The 16,734-nt window shown below is 47.3% G+C and overlaps 1 protein-coding gene across 1 annotated transcript; it reads left to right on the plus strand.

Annotated features, from left to right (window-relative positions):
• The first annotated feature begins 4,297 nt into the window (after nt 1-4,297).
• On the plus strand, nt 4,298-15,828 carry LOC123043633 (uncharacterized). The gene is made up of 7 exons (XM_044466148.1): nt 4,298-5,619; nt 7,601-7,738; nt 7,921-8,019; nt 14,287-14,424; nt 14,602-14,739; nt 14,927-15,022; nt 15,331-15,828. Exons 1-7 carry the CDS (start codon nt 4,434-4,436, stop codon nt 15,546-15,548), a joined length of 2,013 nt encoding a protein of 670 aa, XP_044322083.1. The 5' UTR covers nt 4,298-4,433; the 3' UTR covers nt 15,549-15,828.
• The last annotated feature ends 906 nt before the right edge of the window (nt 15,829-16,734 follow it).

The raw sequence follows: 16,734 nt of genomic DNA on the forward strand, positions 1-16,734 counted from the left end.
TAAAAAGTTCAGGAATTTTGATAATATTCGTGGATTAAAAAAATCATGAACTGAGAAAAACTTTGCGATTCTGAATCTTTTTTGTGATTTTCAAAAATATCCAGGAAATTGAAAAATATAATTTCATGAAAAAAATGATTAAAAAAACAAAATATCGAACAAAACCTGTTAAAAAAATAGAGAAAACTAAACCCCAATAGCCAAAGAGAATCTTCTAGCACATTCTCAAAATCTGTGAGGGGAAAAGAAAAACATGGGTCGGCCAGTTAGGAGAAAGGAAGAGCTGTGCCGTAAGGGCTGCGTACGAAAACAGTTATAAATGGCGCTCAAGTGCCAAATAGTATTTCATTGTATTCTTCGCCTTGTGCGTCATATTGACACTATACCGTGCACCGGGCCAGCACAAATAAAGCTCCTTCCCCCTCCCCCTACCCCCTAGTTCCTTCCCTCTGCCGAGAATATCGTTTGTTGTAGTTCGCTCCAAACAAAAAATTGGTTAGGAAAAACCCGGCAACGCCAACCTTTGAAAAACCCATTGTTTTGACACATGCTTGTGAATCCAAAAAATGTCGTGGATATTGAAATTGCTCATGGACTGATAAATGTTTGTGAATTAGAAAATACCATGAATTTTAAGAAAATGTTCATCATTTTTTAATAGTTCATGAATTTGAAATGCTCGTGGATTTTAAGAAATGTTTACGTATTTTAGAAAAATTCTCATGAAATATTTTTTAACTTCACGAACTCTAAAGGGGTCATGAATTTAGAAACCAGAAGAAAATCTATGCAGGAAAAACAGAAAGGAGAAAATGAAGAGAAAAAAATAAAAAACTTATAAAAATCGCTAAAAAGTTAGATTCGGAAGCAGAAAATGGAATATAAATAAATAATAGGGAGAAAGAAACAACGAAAAGGAAGCGCAAAATGATTTTTTTATGAAAAAACATGAATTTTTTGTCACAAAAATTGACAACTATTTTGATTGATTGCGCGAAAGACATGGCAAAAATAAACAAAATCAATGCTCCTAAAAAGTTGTTTTCAAAAGCATTTTTGAGTGCTGGTTTTTTTCTGTGACTTCTATGAATGCCATTTCACAATGAAACTTTGCAAGCATTCAAACATTTGTCAATATTTGCCATAAAAAAAGTTCAGATTTTCAGAAATTTTTTCAATCCCTATTTTCGAATTCTAGTGTTCCGCTCGAGCGGAGGACACTTCGTTTCCTTGATAACTACTGGATGTCATTTCAAGGTGCATCCACTAGTCATTGGGAACACCAAATCCCGTAATTAACAGGTTGCTACGCGATGCATTAGTCATAAGGGGAGATCGAGATGAGATCTAGTACTACTCCATTGTCCACAGAGTTGGAACATATACAGCACTTCGCCCAGACCAACACCGTCGGTGTGCCGTATCCTCTCGACAACACGCACCCGTTCGCCCCTCACTCAGCCCCGCCCGCGCTCCGATGCGCCGCTGCCTGGTTGTGGCCCATCGCCTCCGCCACCAAAGCAAGCATCTCAAAAATGTCGGCCATGACGAACATCATCACAATGGCCACAACAACGAGAAGCGCGACGATCTCCAGAATGTCCTTCACGACAAGCTGAATTGCCTCTTTCCTTGATCTGTTTTGCGTCGTTGCGTGGGCGTCGACGTCCGGGGCGACGAGGAGCGAGTCGGCGTCGTTGAGCGGATGTGCTGGCGGATCCCAGGACGACGGCAGAATAGAAAAAAATATGAAGTTCTGGAAAATGACTGCACTTTACTGAATTTAGGCCCCTAAAAGGTTTGCATGTAGCGCCACTGGTGTTGTTGTGTTCTTATTAATTGAGCTATCACTAACAAACAAAAAAGATTTATGGGCCTTTCGAAACAATTGACGCAAAGCCACCACCAGGCCCATGCCCCAGGCGGCGCGGCCACCTGGTTGTGGCCCATTGCCTCCGCCATCAAAGCAAGCATCTCAAAGATGTCGGCCATGACGAACATCATCACAATTGCCACATCAGCAAGAAGCCTGATGATCTCCAGAATGTCCTACACGACAAGCTCAATTGCCTTCCTCCTTGATCTCTTCAGCGTCGTTGCATGGGCGTCGATGTCCGGGGCGACGAGGGTGGAGTCAGCGTAGTTGACCGAGCCGGAGGCGAGGGAGACGAGGCAACTGTCGGATCCTAGGACGACGGCGGCGGTGCCAAAGCCGACACCTTGCCATGGCTCGCCTTCTTGCGAAGGATGGCGCGGGCGCCGATGAAGAGGAGGCGCAGTGGCCTGGTCGGGCTAGGCAATCGGAGCTTGAAGTTGTCGGCGGAGGCACTGCCGCCGCTAAAGAGGTCCATGCCCTCAGCCGCTGGGTTCATCGGCGTGGCCTGAGGTGGCTGGATGTTGCCGGCAGAGGCGCAGCCACCGGTGGAGAGCGGGTAGGCCAGTGGGCTGGTCTTCGAGTGGAGGACTCTAGCTTAGACAACGTGCTCATTGAGGATGAGCGTCAGCACGAGGATCGTTGCCGTCCTAGTATCCACGTCTGCCTATTATTCATGAAAAAAAGTTTGTCAAAACCTATCAACCTGAGAACTAGTTCTAAAGACCTTGACGCGAGAAATACAACGGTAAAAACGCTTCGAGATTTGGACGGATGGTTTAAGAGATAAAACATTTTGAATAAACGGATCTATGAAAAAAAGGAAAACTCCCAGTTTGCGACAAGTGGCGCACATGCAGCACACGCCACTTGTCATAATCTAAAGAGGTGGGAGTGATCTTTAGAAAGAGTACTTCTCAATCAGTGATTTTGGAGCTCTGCGGACAAAAACAACTATAAATGGTGCTGAAGTGCCAAACAGTGTTTCATCGTATCCTTCGCCTAGTGCGTCATATTTACGGTATAACATGCACTGGGCTAGCCCAAATAAAGCTCCTTCTCTCTCCCCCTACCAACACCGATGCTGAATTCCTTCCCTCCCCCGAGAAAAACATCTATTGTATTTCGCTCCCAAAGAGAAAAGGCAGTTGTTTTGACAAATTTAAATGTTTGTGAATCAAAAAGATGCCGTAGCTTTTAAAAAAAACCCATAGATTTATAAAATGTTTGGGAATTGGAAAAAACCACAAATTTAAAGAAAATGATCATGATTTTTGAACAGTTCATGAATTTGAAATGTTCATGGATTTTAAGGAATGTTTACGTATTTTAGAAAAAATCTCATGAAATATTTTTAAAAGCTCACGAACTTTAAAGTGGTCATGAATTTAGAAACCAGAAGAAAACTGATGCAGGAAAAAATAGAAAAAGGGAAAAAGAAGATAACAAAATAAAAAACCTTACAAGAATCGCTGAAAAAAACTGACACGGAAGTAAATAATGAAATAAAACATAAATGGAAAAGTGAAAAACAAAACAAAAAGGAATATATATATATATATATATACATATATATATATAGTATTTGAAGTTCTATGTTTATCATTAAGATTGACCAAGTTTATAAAAAATACTAATATTCACGACAGTGAATATATATAGTTTGAAAATATATATAGTTTTTAGGGGGAGACAGCCAGGCGACCTCCTCTGTTGATCTGGCCAGAGCCAGGTTGAGGAAGAAGAAGCTGTGGATGCAGCACTTGATGAAGAAGAAGGCAGAAGGATGGACTGGCGTGTTCAACGGTTTATTGCTGGAAGGGTGATCGTAGAGACCTTATATGCGGGAAGTGAGGGAGGAAGAACTATGAGTTTAGATATATGTTTCAGTTTCGCAGTCAGTGAGTTTAAGTGGAGTGAACTTTTCTGAAAAATGCCCGAAGGATGTGTCAATCCTCTCCCGCGAGCTGTAATAAATCTACTATGTGGTTTCATTTCTATGAAATGGAACTGGGGCAAGAGCCCTTTTCTTCTAATTTTTTTATTTGGATATAATGTTTAACTTGTGTTTAAGAATCTTCACTATGTATTAAAACAGTGTTCGATGTGCATTTTACAAATTTTCAACTTGTATTTCGGATAAAGGTTCATAGTGTTTTTAAGAAATGTTTAACATGTATCTTGAAAGTGCTCAACCTGCATATAGAAAATGTTTAACGTGTATTTGAAAATTATTGCATGTGATTTGAAAAATGAAGAAAAACAAAAAATTGAATAACAGATAAAACCGATATAGAAAACACACACACACACACACACACACACACACACACACACACACACACACACACACACACACACACACACACAAATAAGGTAGTATTTTGCAGTACAAGCCTCTGGCCGGAGCCCAACAGCCCAAAGTCCTTTCTGCTTGTGTTTCGCTGCTACTCGGTCTGGGAGGAAAGACCTACACACATTCCCCTCGGAAGAAAAGCAGCACACACAGCCGCCGCCGCCGCCGCCGCCGCCCCCACCGACGGCGGAGAACGGCCAGAGAATGGCCTTGCCGGCGATCCCCGACGAGCTTCTGGTGGAAATCCTCCTCCGCCTCCCCACCGCGGCCGACCTCATCCGCGCCTCGGCCGCCTGCGTCTCCTTCCGCCGCCTAATCGCCGGCCGCTCCTTCACCCGTCGCTTCCGCAAGCTCCACCCCCCGCCCCTTCTCGGCTTCCTCGACACAGGGCGGCTTCGCTTCCACCCCGCGGTCCCGCCTCACCCCTCCGCGCCCGCGGCCAGGGCCGTCGCCCGCGCCGCCGACTTCTCCTTCGACTTCCTCCCCTCCCCCTCCCCCTACCGGCCCTGGTCCGTGCAGGATGTCCGTGACGGCTGGGTACTCCTCGAAAGGCCCCGCCCCCGCCCCCGCCGTCGCGGCGCGGGGCTGGAATCTCCCTCCTATGAGATGGTCGTGTGCGACCCCTTGCACCGGCACTATCTCTTGCTTCCCCGGATCCCCGATGACCTAGCCGCTTCGGTTGTGGGCGCACAAGGGTTCTGCCACGAAGACTCCTGCCTCGTCCCTTCCGGCGACGACGAGGAGGCAGCTGCGACGGACGAGGCGTCATTCAGGGTGATCTGGATGCTGCTGCACCCAACTAAGCCGGTGATCTTTCTCTTCTGTTCGGGCACACAGCAATGGCGAATCGTTCCATCACTGACTTGGAGTGAGATGTCGCCTGGCTTCGAGTTACCGGCGCATGTGTTTTACCGCCTGATGCGCCATTACGCCCATGGCTGTTTCTACTGGCTTTCATATTCCACTGAGAAATTGTTTGTGCTTGAGATCCGGAGGATGGAGTTCTCCGTGGCGGACCACCCACCCTGTGAAAGAAAGCTGGGTGAGGATGTCGTGATTGCAGAGGCAGACCAAGGCATGATTCTGATGTTTGTGCCTAAGCCTGACACATCTCCCGTTATTTATACTGTTTGGCGAAACAATGGTGGGAGGTTCACTCAGTGGCAGATGGAGAAGCCAATCACGCTGGATTCTGGGTCCGGCCTCATGGGTGCAGTGGGGAGGCATTTGCTCATATATTATTGCGGAACCTCGTCGGTCGGGCGAAGTTGTTTCACGCAGGACGTTAACACATTCCAGCTTGAGTGGGTGTGTTCCGCAGTTCCCAAACAGACACACGCATACTGCAACTTCCCACCGTCGTTATTATCGTCACCGACAGTGTCAACTGGTAAATTTTTCTCTTGCATCCCACTTACCTCCTTCCCTTCTTCATAGCTATCATCACACAGCTTGTTTGATGCTTGCCGGTTCGTAATTGTGATCATAGTTATTGTTTACACTGTTTAGTGAGTGATGCCTTTTCTGTGCTTGTGCAAAAGCTGAACAAGCTAAATTTCTTTTGTCTGTTCCGATTGCCATTTTAAGGTAATTATACAACTGAAAAACAATGATCTTGCAAATCAGTAATATCATTTTAGTGTTATCTGAAATTGTGAAAAACACTAAATTACAACAATTATTTTGATTTTTATGGCAAAAGTAATAGAGGAATCCAAGCTTAAATTAGGTCGTTTCTACTAATTCACCTTAGAAACATTTATTCCAGTTAACCAAGACTTATCATGTCCACTAGTTCTTTTTGGTCACCATCACACCTATAAATTTATCTCAGCATTATCGATTTCGTATAAAAATTTATCTGAGGTACAAAATTCTTATTTGGTCTGTGGTATGAAATTTTTATCATTCTTGATAGTAAAGTTAAATAAAATATTGAATCACAAAACATTTTGCAAGACAAATAAAATGATATTATTTCATTATGTGCATCTGAACGATCACTGTAATTTCTGTTGTGCCTTATAATGCATATTCGCCAGCAGGAATTTTGCAAAGCAACTGAACTGAGATCGGTAGTACTATCATGGGATGCTAATGATGGACAAATGTATCATGTAGTACTTTGCCCGTTACATCTGAAAACCTTGTCACTTGACCATATCCTTTCATCCTATCCTGCATAAATGAAGTTCTTTCCAAAGTCATCAAGTCAATCTATACAACCTACTGAAATTTGATGTCTGAATTAATACACTTGTCTCAGAGAACTACTCTTCTGAATTTTGGCATCCTTGTCTGCACAATTTCTTTTTATTTCCTTCGAAATTCCAAATTGTTTTTAGTTCACACCTATATATATATACTAAGTTACTAAGGTTCCACACAAAATATCTTGAGCTGCAGCTCCGCAAGTTGGGGCACTTTTTTTTTCATCTATACTAAGTTACTAAGGTTCCACACAAAAATAAATTCACCTATAGTGATTTACAGCGTACTTTCTTCTGCCATGCCTGTCAAAAACCCAGCTTTGTTTGCCTGCATGCAGACGTAACCTTTTACATTTTCCCATGTTGGCAGTGCACTTTTGTGATTCATTCTGCCATTAATCTGTCAAATCGACCCCTCTTCGGTATTGATGTCTGTTCATCTTACAACCAGGATATCGTCTTTGTTTAGCGTACTACTGCAATGTAACCTAAGACTCTTCTGCCCGATTGCCATTGTTGCTTTGCTTTCTATGTGCAAATGTTTTTTTTCTCCTTTATAATCATCTTCCTCTCCTTCATGTATGTGCTCCTCTCTTTAATTTCCCTCTCGTCCACACCCTTCCTTTGAAGCATGGAAATACACAAATTGACGATCACTGCAAAATGCTCTGGTGCAGAATAATTCAGCTTGACTGTACTAATATCATTAACAAGAAATGTTTACAGAACTTTGTTGAATGTTGCGAGTACTTGATTGCTGGATTTGATATCGGGTTCTCTCTTCGAAGTTGCCTGCAACTTTCTTAATTCTCAATCACATTACTAAGCTTTCAATGAACATATAACCATTCTCATGTGAAGGTCACTTAATATATAACCTAGCTACAGACTATAGTAGTGTGCAACATTAATTGGAAGTGTCAGATTACCAAAAAATAGCAATAGCTCGACTTAGTGGTGCATCCTTCTGTTTCGCCACCGAAGGTCAAATAGCCATTCTTATCTGAAGGTCACTTCATATATAACCTAGCTACAGCCTAGTAGTTCCAGACCATAAAAGAGAGTAAGTTGAGCCTTAGTAGTGTGCAACATTAAGTGAAAATATCAGACAACCAAAAATTAGCAACAGCTCCATTTAATGGTGTATCCTTCTGCGTGCAGGCACACACCATGCTGACATCCAGCGAGCGGGGGTTGATGTGCCAGTGCCTCAACTACGAGAATCTGACTCTGGAGGCATGGAAGGACCTGTCATTCCAGCGGCCGCGCGAGCTTCAAACCCCTTGTTCGTCGTCGAAGGTCAGACAGCCATTCTCGTCCGAAGGTCACTTCAAATATAACCTAGCTACAGACTAATAGTTGCACACCATTAAAAAGAGTAAGCTAGCCTTTGTAGTATGCAACATCAAGTGAAGATGTCAGACAACTGAAAATCAGCAATAACTTGTGTCTATTTCATGATGTATCCTTGTGCAATGTAGCCGCAGCCCATGCCAATGTCCTACGGCAAGCGGGGGACGCTGTGCGGGTGCCTGGACTACGAGAAGCTGGCCCTGAAGGCGTGACCTTGTGCAATGCAGGCAAGTAGTAATGTGTATGCACATGGCAGCTGTTAGTTATCTGTACCATGATATGATGAGCATATCGGTAGTCTTTCCAAGTAGGATTTATGCCTCCCATCTTGTTTTCCTTCCCAATCGGTGAGGAGCAATAATCATACGCAAGCAATATACAACACACTTTTTCCGTAATGAGATTTGGACCACAAGAAGAATCCTAAATGAAATATCCCAGACGCTCAGACTCTGGAGCAACCGTGCCAATAAGGAGATAGATAGGACCAAACTGATGACCCACGCAAACGTTTTCTCTCCTACCTCCTCCTAACTTGTTAGGCTTGGTGGCGGCCTGCTGTACTTTCGTACAGCGTTAACACCACCTTCATGTAATTTGACTGTTGTCATTCGGGCCCTGCCCCATTTTGAATGCATAAGGTAGACAATGGTCTACCTTTTCTTTAAAAAAAAAGAAGATACAGCACACCATTCCCATATCCCAATCACAAATCCTTATGCACCTTTTGGGCCCCCCAAAAAGGATAGACCCCTATGTTAAGTGAAGATGTCAGAAAACTAAAAATTAGTACTGTTGCAATGGAACCTAGGACTCTTCTGCCGGATTGTCATTGGTACTTTCTATGTGCAACTGTTTTTTTCTTCCTTTAATCATCTTCCTTTCCTTTATGTAGGTGCTCCTCTTTTTAATTTCCCTCTCATCTGTTAGATGTGTATAGTCCCTTTTCGGTATATCCCCATTGTATAAGGGGTTTTCTGCACTTTGACATACATGTATATGTAATGGCCTTTGGCCCTCAGGAAATACTAGTTGCTGTTTATCCAACGTGGTATCAGATGTTAGATTCCTCCCTCTCCTGCACGCTGCAATTCCGTGCTAGCTCTCTTCCCCCGATTCGCTCCGTCCCGTTACCGTCCGGCTGACGCTGCTCGCTGCCCGCTTCAGGCCGCCCCCGACCCGTGCTCTGCCCGGTTCTCCTCGTCGCGGATTTGCCGGGGCAGGCTCAGTCGCTTATCGCAGAAATCCGGTCGAGACTTGCTCGTTCCGTGCACGACCGGGGTCCTCCTTGCCGCTCGTCCGCCTCTTATCACGAATCCGGCCGGGACCTGCTCGTCCCGTGCCCGGTCGCTGGTGCTTGGCATCCGCTGGATCCGGTCCGGGCTACTGCTGCTCCGCTGGATCCGGCTGGTGCGCCCCTGCTCGCCGCGGATCGGGGCTGCTGCTGCTCTTTATTGGCCGCTGCTGCCTGGCCTCGTTCCAGCAGCAAGCCTCCTCGAGCGCTGCTGCCCCCTCGCGTTGCTCGTGAGCGGGGCTCCTCTCGCCTGCCATTCGGGCCCCTTGTGTTCGGCGTTGACCAAAAAAAAAGAGAGGCAGAAAAGCAAATCAGCATGTCTTCGTCCGGCTATGTGGATGTTCCTCGGTGCTCGGTGATCTTTGATGGCACCAATTATGCTGAGTTTGTGGGTTTCATGCGTATCCACATGCGCGGACTTCTGTTTTGGGGTGTTCTCTCTGGCGAGGTCTCCTGTCCGCCATGCCCTGTTGCTCCTGTGGCTCCTGTTCCGCCGGTACCGCCGGTGCTTACTGCTGATGCTTCTCAGGCTGATCGGGATGCAGCCAAGGCTCTTGATGCTGCTGCAGTTGCTGCCTATGATCAGCAGGTATCCGCCTATTCTGATGCTCTTTCTGTCTACCGGGATGATCTGTCTGCTTACACTCAGTGGTGCAATGATGATGCTCGTGCTGTTGCTGTCCTCACTGCGAGTGTTCTCCCTCAGTTTGCTTCGGAGTTCATGGGTCTCGGCACTGTTGCAGCGATGTGGGCCTATCTCTGTCAACGCTATCAACCCTCTGGCAATGCTCTATACCTCTCTGTAGTGCGTCAGGAGCATGCTCTTCAGCAGGATGGCTCGTTTGTTGATGAGTTCTACTCTCAGTGCTCTGCCATCTGGCGTCAGCTTGACTCCCTGCGGACAGTTGTTTGTGGCACTTGCCGTTGTTGCCAGACTACGAGGTCTGACTTGGAGTTTCAGAGAGTTCATGAGTTCTTATCTCGCCTCCGGTCTGAGTTTGAGCCTCGCCGTGCTCACTTGCTCGCTCGTGGTCGTGTTCCTATTTCGGAGGTGCTTGCAGAGCTTCGCGCTGAGGAGACACGCCTCTGGTCTGCTGGTCTGCTTGTGGTTCCTTCCGTTCTTGCTGCCCATGCTCCTGTGCTCTCTGCTCCACCACTTCTGCCCACACCTCCAGGGGGGCGGGTCACCCTTCCTCAGGAGAGGGTCGGTCGCGCTCGCACACCTTCTGTGGCTACTGTAACCGGCCAGGTCACCCAGAGTCAGGTTGTCACAAGAAGCGAAGAGACATGAAGCGCTCTTCTTCCAGTGGGACTCGTGCGCCTTCCTCGACTTCGTCGCTTACTGACCAGGATATTATGCGGCTCAAGCGCATGTTAGCTTCATCTGGTTCTTCCTCGACGGGTTCTGCTGCTGCTGTGACAGCCACCACCACTCCGGCACCGCCGACGCCTACTCAGTCAGGTACATCCTTGTGGGTTCTGGATTCTGGAGCGTCTTTTCATATGTCTTCTGATTCTTCTGCTTTATCTTCTCTTCGACCTCTTGATTTTCCTCTTAATGTTCTCACTGCCGATGGCACACCTCTTCCCGTTACTAGTCGTGGCATCCTTTCCACTCCGTCCTTTTCGGTTCCTAGTGTGTCTCATGTTCCACGTCTTACCATGAATCTTTTTTCCGTTGCCCAACTTACTGATTCTGGTTGTCGTGTCATTCTTGATGCCGACTCTTGTTCTGTTCAGGATCGTCGCACTCAGGCTCTGGTTAGTGCTGGCCCTCAGCGCCGTGAGTCTGAGGGCCTTTGGGAGGTTGACTGGCTTTGTGTTCCTTCCGCTGCTGCCTCATATGCCAGCTCTCATGCTCTTGCTGCCTCTTCATCTGCATCATTCCAGCAGTGGCATCATCGCCTTGGTCACATATGTGGTTCTCGCTTGTCTTCTTTAGTTCGTCAGGGCCTTTTAGGGTCTGTATCTGGAGATGTTTCATTACATTGTAATGGTTGCAGACTTGGCAAACAGACTCAGTTACCTTATCCTACTAGCGAGTCTGTATCTCAGCATCCTTTTGACTTAGTTCATTCTGATGTCTGGGGCCCTGCTCCCTTTGATTCGAAAGGTGGTCATCGCTACTATGTTTTGTTTATTGATGATTTCTCTCGCTACACTTGGCTCTACTTTATGAAATCTCGTAGCGAGGTTCTCTCTATATACAAACGATTTGCTGCCATGGTTCACACCCAGTTTTCCACGCCCATTCGTACTTTTCGTGCTGACTCTGCTAGAGAGTATATCTCCCAGCTGTTGCGTGGTTTTCTCGCAGAACAGGGTACTCTTGCCCAGTTCTCATGTCCTGGTGCTCATGCTCAGAATGGCGTTGCCGAACGTAAGCATCGTCATCTGCTTGAGACGGCTCGTGCGCTGATGATTGCCGCTTCTCTTCCACCCCACTTTTGGGCTGAGGCTATTTCTGCATCCACCTATCTCATCAACATTCAGCCATCGACTGCTCTGCAGGGTGGTATTCCTATGGAGTGTCTCACTGGTCGATCTCCTGACTACTCAGCTCTTCGTATCTTTGGATGTGTGTGTTATGTCCTTCTTGCCCCGCGAGAACGCACCAAACTGACTGCTTAGTCAGTTGAGTGCGTTTTCCTTGGCTACAGTGATGAGCACAAGGGCTATCGCTGTTGGGACCCTGTTGTGTCGCCGCTTGCGCATCTCACGTGATGTGACCTTTGACGAGTCTCGCTCTTACTACCCACGTCCTTCTTCCTCGAGCTTCTCTGTGGACTTTCTTTCTTTTCTCCTTCTTCCCGATACACCCTACTATGTGCCCCATGTTTCACCTCCTCCTCCTGCACCTCTCCTTCCTTCTCCTTCACCACGGACCCCATCTTCCACCTCCTCCTCCTCCACCTCTCCACCATCATCTCCCGTTCGTCGCCCTCTCTCACTGTTTTCTCTCCACTATACTCATCGTCCTCGTACTGAGGATGCTTCCCCTGACGTGTCTGACGCGCCTTCCACCTCTGGTGACCCTCTGTTCACTCCTACCCCGGTTCACAACCTCCGTGCTCGGCCTCGCCCTCCGCCTGATCGCTACTCTCCTGATTGGTACGGTCTCTCCGTTCTTGCTGAGCCCACCTCCTATCGGACTGCCATGACTCAGCCTGAATGGCAACTTGCGATGGCCGAAGAGCTTGCGGCTCTTGAGCGCTCTGGCACTTGGGATCTAGTTTCCCTCCCTTCTGGCGTTCGTCCCATCACCTGCAAGTGGGTCTACAAGGTCAAGACTCGCTCTGATGGTTCTCTTGAGCGTTACAAAGCTTGGCTTGTGGCTCGTGGCTTTCAGCAGGAGCAGGGACGTGATTATGATGAGACATTCGCTCCTGTGGCCCACATGACCACTGTCCGCACTCTCCTTGCCGTAGCTTCTGTTCGTCATTGGTCTATCTCTCAACTTGATGTTCAGAACGCTTTTCTCAAGGGCGAGTTACGTGAGGAGGTCTATATGCAGCCACCACCGGGGTACTATGCTCCTGATGTCATGGTCTGTAGACTTCATTGCTCTCTCTATGGTCTCAAACAGGCCCCTCGCGCCTGGTTTGAGCACTTTGCCTCTGTGGTGACTGCCGCTGGTTTCTTGCCCAGTGATCATGATCCCGCGTTGTTTGTCCACACGTCTCCTCGTGGTTGGACTCTTCTCCTTCTCTACGTTGATGACATGATCATCACTGGTGATGACTCTGAGTACATTGCCTTTGTTAAGGCTCGCCTTCGAGACCAGTTCCTCATGACTGACCTTGGTCCTCTTCGATATTTTCTTGGGATTGAGATTTCCTCAACCTCTGATGGCTTCTACATCTCCCAAGAAAAATATATTCAGGATCTTCTTGCTCGCGCTGCTCTCGGTGATGAGCGCACAGTTGTGACTCCTATGGAGCTCAACGTTCAGCTTCGTGCCACCGATGGTGACCCTCTTCCTAATCCCACTCGCTATCGTCATCTTGTTGGCAGTCTTGTCTATCTTGCTGTTACGCGTCCTGACATCTCCTATCCTGTCCACATCCTGAGTCAGTTTGTTTCAGCCCCCACCTCTGTCCACTATAGTCATCTCCTCCGTGTTCTACGATATCTTCGTGGCACGATCTCTCAGCGCCTTTTCTTTCCCCGCTCCAGCTCTCTTGAGCTCCAGGCCTACTCTGATGCTACCTGGGCTAGTGATCCCTCTGATCGACGCTCGCTGTCTGCTTATTGTGTCTTTCTTGGTGGCTCTCTCATTGCCTGGAAGACAAAGAAACAGACTGCAGCTTCTCGCTCGAGTACAGAGGCTGAGTTGCGAGCCATGGCTATGTTGACGGCTGAGGTGATCTGGTTACGGTGGTTACTTGAGGATTTTGGTGTGTCTGCTACTACCTCGACTCCCTTACTGTCCGACAGTACTGGCGCCATCAGTATTGCGCGTGACCCGGTGAAGCATGAGCTCACCAAGCACATCGGTGTGGATGCCCACTTTGTGCGTGCTGCTGTGCAGGATCAGACTCGCTCTTCACTATGTGCCCTCTGAGTTACAGTTGGCGGACTTCTTCACCAAGGCACAAACTCGAGCGCAACACGGCTTTTTCCTCTCCAAACTCCGTGTTGTTGATCCACCATGAGTTTGAGGGGGGTGTTAGATGTGTATAGTCCCTTTTCGGTATATCCCCATTGTATAAGGGGTTTTCTGCACTTTGACATACATGTATATGTAATGGCCTTTGGCCCTCAGGAAATACTAGTTGCTGTTTATCCAACATCATCCACACCCTTCACTTGAAGCATGGAAACACACAAATTGATGATCACTACAAAATTTCCCTGTTTGCAGCATGATTGAGCTTGACTGTGCTAATATCATTAATAAGAAATGTTTACAGAACTTGGTTGAATTTGTGAGTACATGATTGCTGGATTTGATACCGGGTTCTCTCTTCATAAGTTGCCTGCAACTTTCTTAATTCTCAATCACATTACTAAGCTTTTCAATCTACATCTAGCCATTCTCATCTGAAGGTCACTTCGTATATAACCTGCTACAGACTAATAATTGTGCACCATATAAGAGAGTAAGTTCAGCCTTAGCAGTGTGCAACATTAAGTGAAAATGTTAGACAACCAAAAATTAGCAATAACTCCATTTAATTGTGTATCCTTGTGCGCGTAGGCACACCCCATGCCGACGTCCATGGAGTGGGGGATGATATGCCGGTGCCTGAACTACCAGAAGCTGACTTTGGAGGCGTGCAAGGACCTGTTGTTGCAGCGGCCGCCCGAGCTCCTAACCCCTGTTTTGACGCCGAAGGTCAGATAACCATTCTCATATGAAGGTCACTTCATATATAACCTAACTACAGACTAGTAGTTGCACGCCATAAAGGAGAGCACGTTCAGCCTTAGTAGAGCGCAATATTAAGTGAATGTGTCAGACAACCAAAACTAAGCAATAGCTCCCTTTAATGGTGTATCCTTCTGCATGCAGGCACACCCCATGGTGACGTCCAGGGAGAGGGGGATGATGTGCCGGTGCCTGAACTACAAGAAGCTAACCCTGGAGGTGTGCAAGGATCTGTTGTTGCAGCGGCTGCCCGAGCTCCGACCCCCTCTTTCGTCGTCGAAGGTCAGACAACCATTTCTCATCTGAAGGTCACTTCATATATAACCTAGCTACAGACTAGTAGTTGCATAACATAAAAAAGAGTAAGCTCAGCCTTAGTTTAGTACTAGTGTGCAGCATCAAGTGGAGATGTCAGACAACTTAGATCTAGCAATAGGTCCATTTAATGATGTATCATTGTGGAATGCAGCCACACCCCATGCTGACATCCAGGAAGCGGAGGACATTGTGCCGGTGCCTGAACCACGAGAAGCTGGCCCTGAAGGCGTGATCTTGTGCAATGCAGGCAAGTAGTAATGTGTATGCACATGGCAGCTATTAGTTATCTGCGCGGAGATATAATGTGCACATCAGTAGTGTTTCCAAGTACAGTAGGATTTATGCCTCCCATCTTGTTTCCCTTTCCAATCGTTGAGCACCAATACTCGCATGAAAGCAATATACATCACACCATTCCCATATCCCATTACAAATCCTGATGCACCATTTTGGCCAAAAAAGAAGGGAGAACACGTACGTTCAGTGAAGACGTCAGACAACTGAAAATTAGCTACAGCTTGTGTTCATTCAGGGGTGTTCCCTTTTGCAATGCAGGCACACCACAGGGAGCGGGGGACACTGTGCTGGTGCCTGAAGCACGAGAAGCTGGCCCTGGAGGCATGCAAGGACCCGTCCTCGCATCCGCCGCCCAAGCCCCAAAACCCTCGTTCGACAACAATGGCGTGGAGGCGGGTCGTGGTGGGGCGAGAAGATGGCGCTGGGGCTGGGGCTGGACCTGCGGAGTCTGTAGGGGGCAGGTAGCCGAGGTGTGAGGAGACGAAGGACCGGAGTAGTAGTGCCAAGGCGTCCAGAATGTGGTAGGCTGCTAGCTAGATGGTGACATGGAGTGGCCTGATGATCCTTTTTGTAAAGCTTATTTGCTTGATTTGTGTGGTGATGGCCGTTGGGTACGAGCGAGGCACACGAGCAAGAGTGGCAGCTGTTCTGCTGGGATTGCAAAGCTTTCGCCGTTGCGGGATGACTGATCGACAGTGCACTTCTTCTTCTGTCGGCAAACCCTGTATTACTTGGCAACAAGTACTGCATTGCTGATTTTGTTGTGGACAAGGCTGGACTTGGTGTTAGGAAGTAACCGACAGTAGCATGAACTTCATCTTCATGAACTGCAAGAGCACTCAGGCATGCTCTTCAGGCAATGGCGCGTGATCGTCATAGCGCTCTGTGATCATCTGCTTGTTCGCCGGACATGTTGAGCATACGAGGAACATATGAATTAAAACAGGTTAGCTGTAGAACCCAAGTCGATGTGTTTCTCTTTAGGTTCCATTGCTTCAGAGTTCAGACCTCTGCACCAAGTAGTTCAGAATGTGGTAGGCTGCTAGCTAGATGGTGACATGGAGTGGCCTGATGATCCTTTTGGTAAAGCTTTTTTGTTTGATTTGTGCTGTGATGGTCGCTGGGTACGAGCGAGGCACACGAGCAAGAGTCGCAGCAGCTGGGATTGCAAAGCTTTCGCCGTTGCAGGATGACTGATCGACAGTGTACTTTTTCTTCTGTCGGCAAACCCTGTATTAGTTGGGAACAAGTACTACTGCATTGTCGATTTTGTTGTGGTCTGTGGACAAGGCTGGACTTGGTGTTTGGAAGTAACTGACTGGAAAACGAACTTCATCTTCATAAACTGCAACAGCACTCCCAGGGCATGTTCTTCAGGCACCGGCGCATGATCGCCGTAGCGCTCCGTGCTGCTGCCCCTCCACGAGAAACGATCCTGCAGTAAGTTTCTTGGTCCGGTACTGAAAGTCTGAAACAACCATTACATAAAGAAGATGATAGTTCTCGTGCGGCACCATGAGGTGATATCACCATGTGCAAACAAAGCTACGACATGTAAACCTGACGATATCACCATCGCACCATGTGTAAACGAAGCTATGCTACGGTATGCACACCGCTACTCACTCAGGAACCGCGTTGTGCTACTAAAGTAGTTAGCAT

This window comes from Triticum aestivum, chromosome 2B (assembly GCF_018294505.1).
Source record: "Triticum aestivum cultivar Chinese Spring chromosome 2B, IWGSC CS RefSeq v2.1, whole genome shotgun sequence".
In the NCBI taxonomy this organism is placed as follows: domain Eukaryota; kingdom Viridiplantae; phylum Streptophyta; class Magnoliopsida; order Poales; family Poaceae; genus Triticum; species Triticum aestivum.

Excerpts from the sequence above, each read along its gene's own strand:
- LOC123043633 (XM_044466148.1), top strand. The coding sequence starts at position 4,434 with ATGGCCTTGCCGGCGATCCCCGACGAGCTTCTGGTGGAAATCCTCCTC. Across the intron at positions 5,620-7,600 it reads GTCACCGACAGTGTCAACTG|GCACACACCATGCTGACATC; the intron begins GTAAATTTTTCT and ends TTCTGCGTGCAG. Across the intron at positions 14,740-14,926 it reads CCCCTCTTTCGTCGTCGAAG|CCACACCCCATGCTGACATC; the intron begins GTCAGACAACCA and ends TGTGGAATGCAG.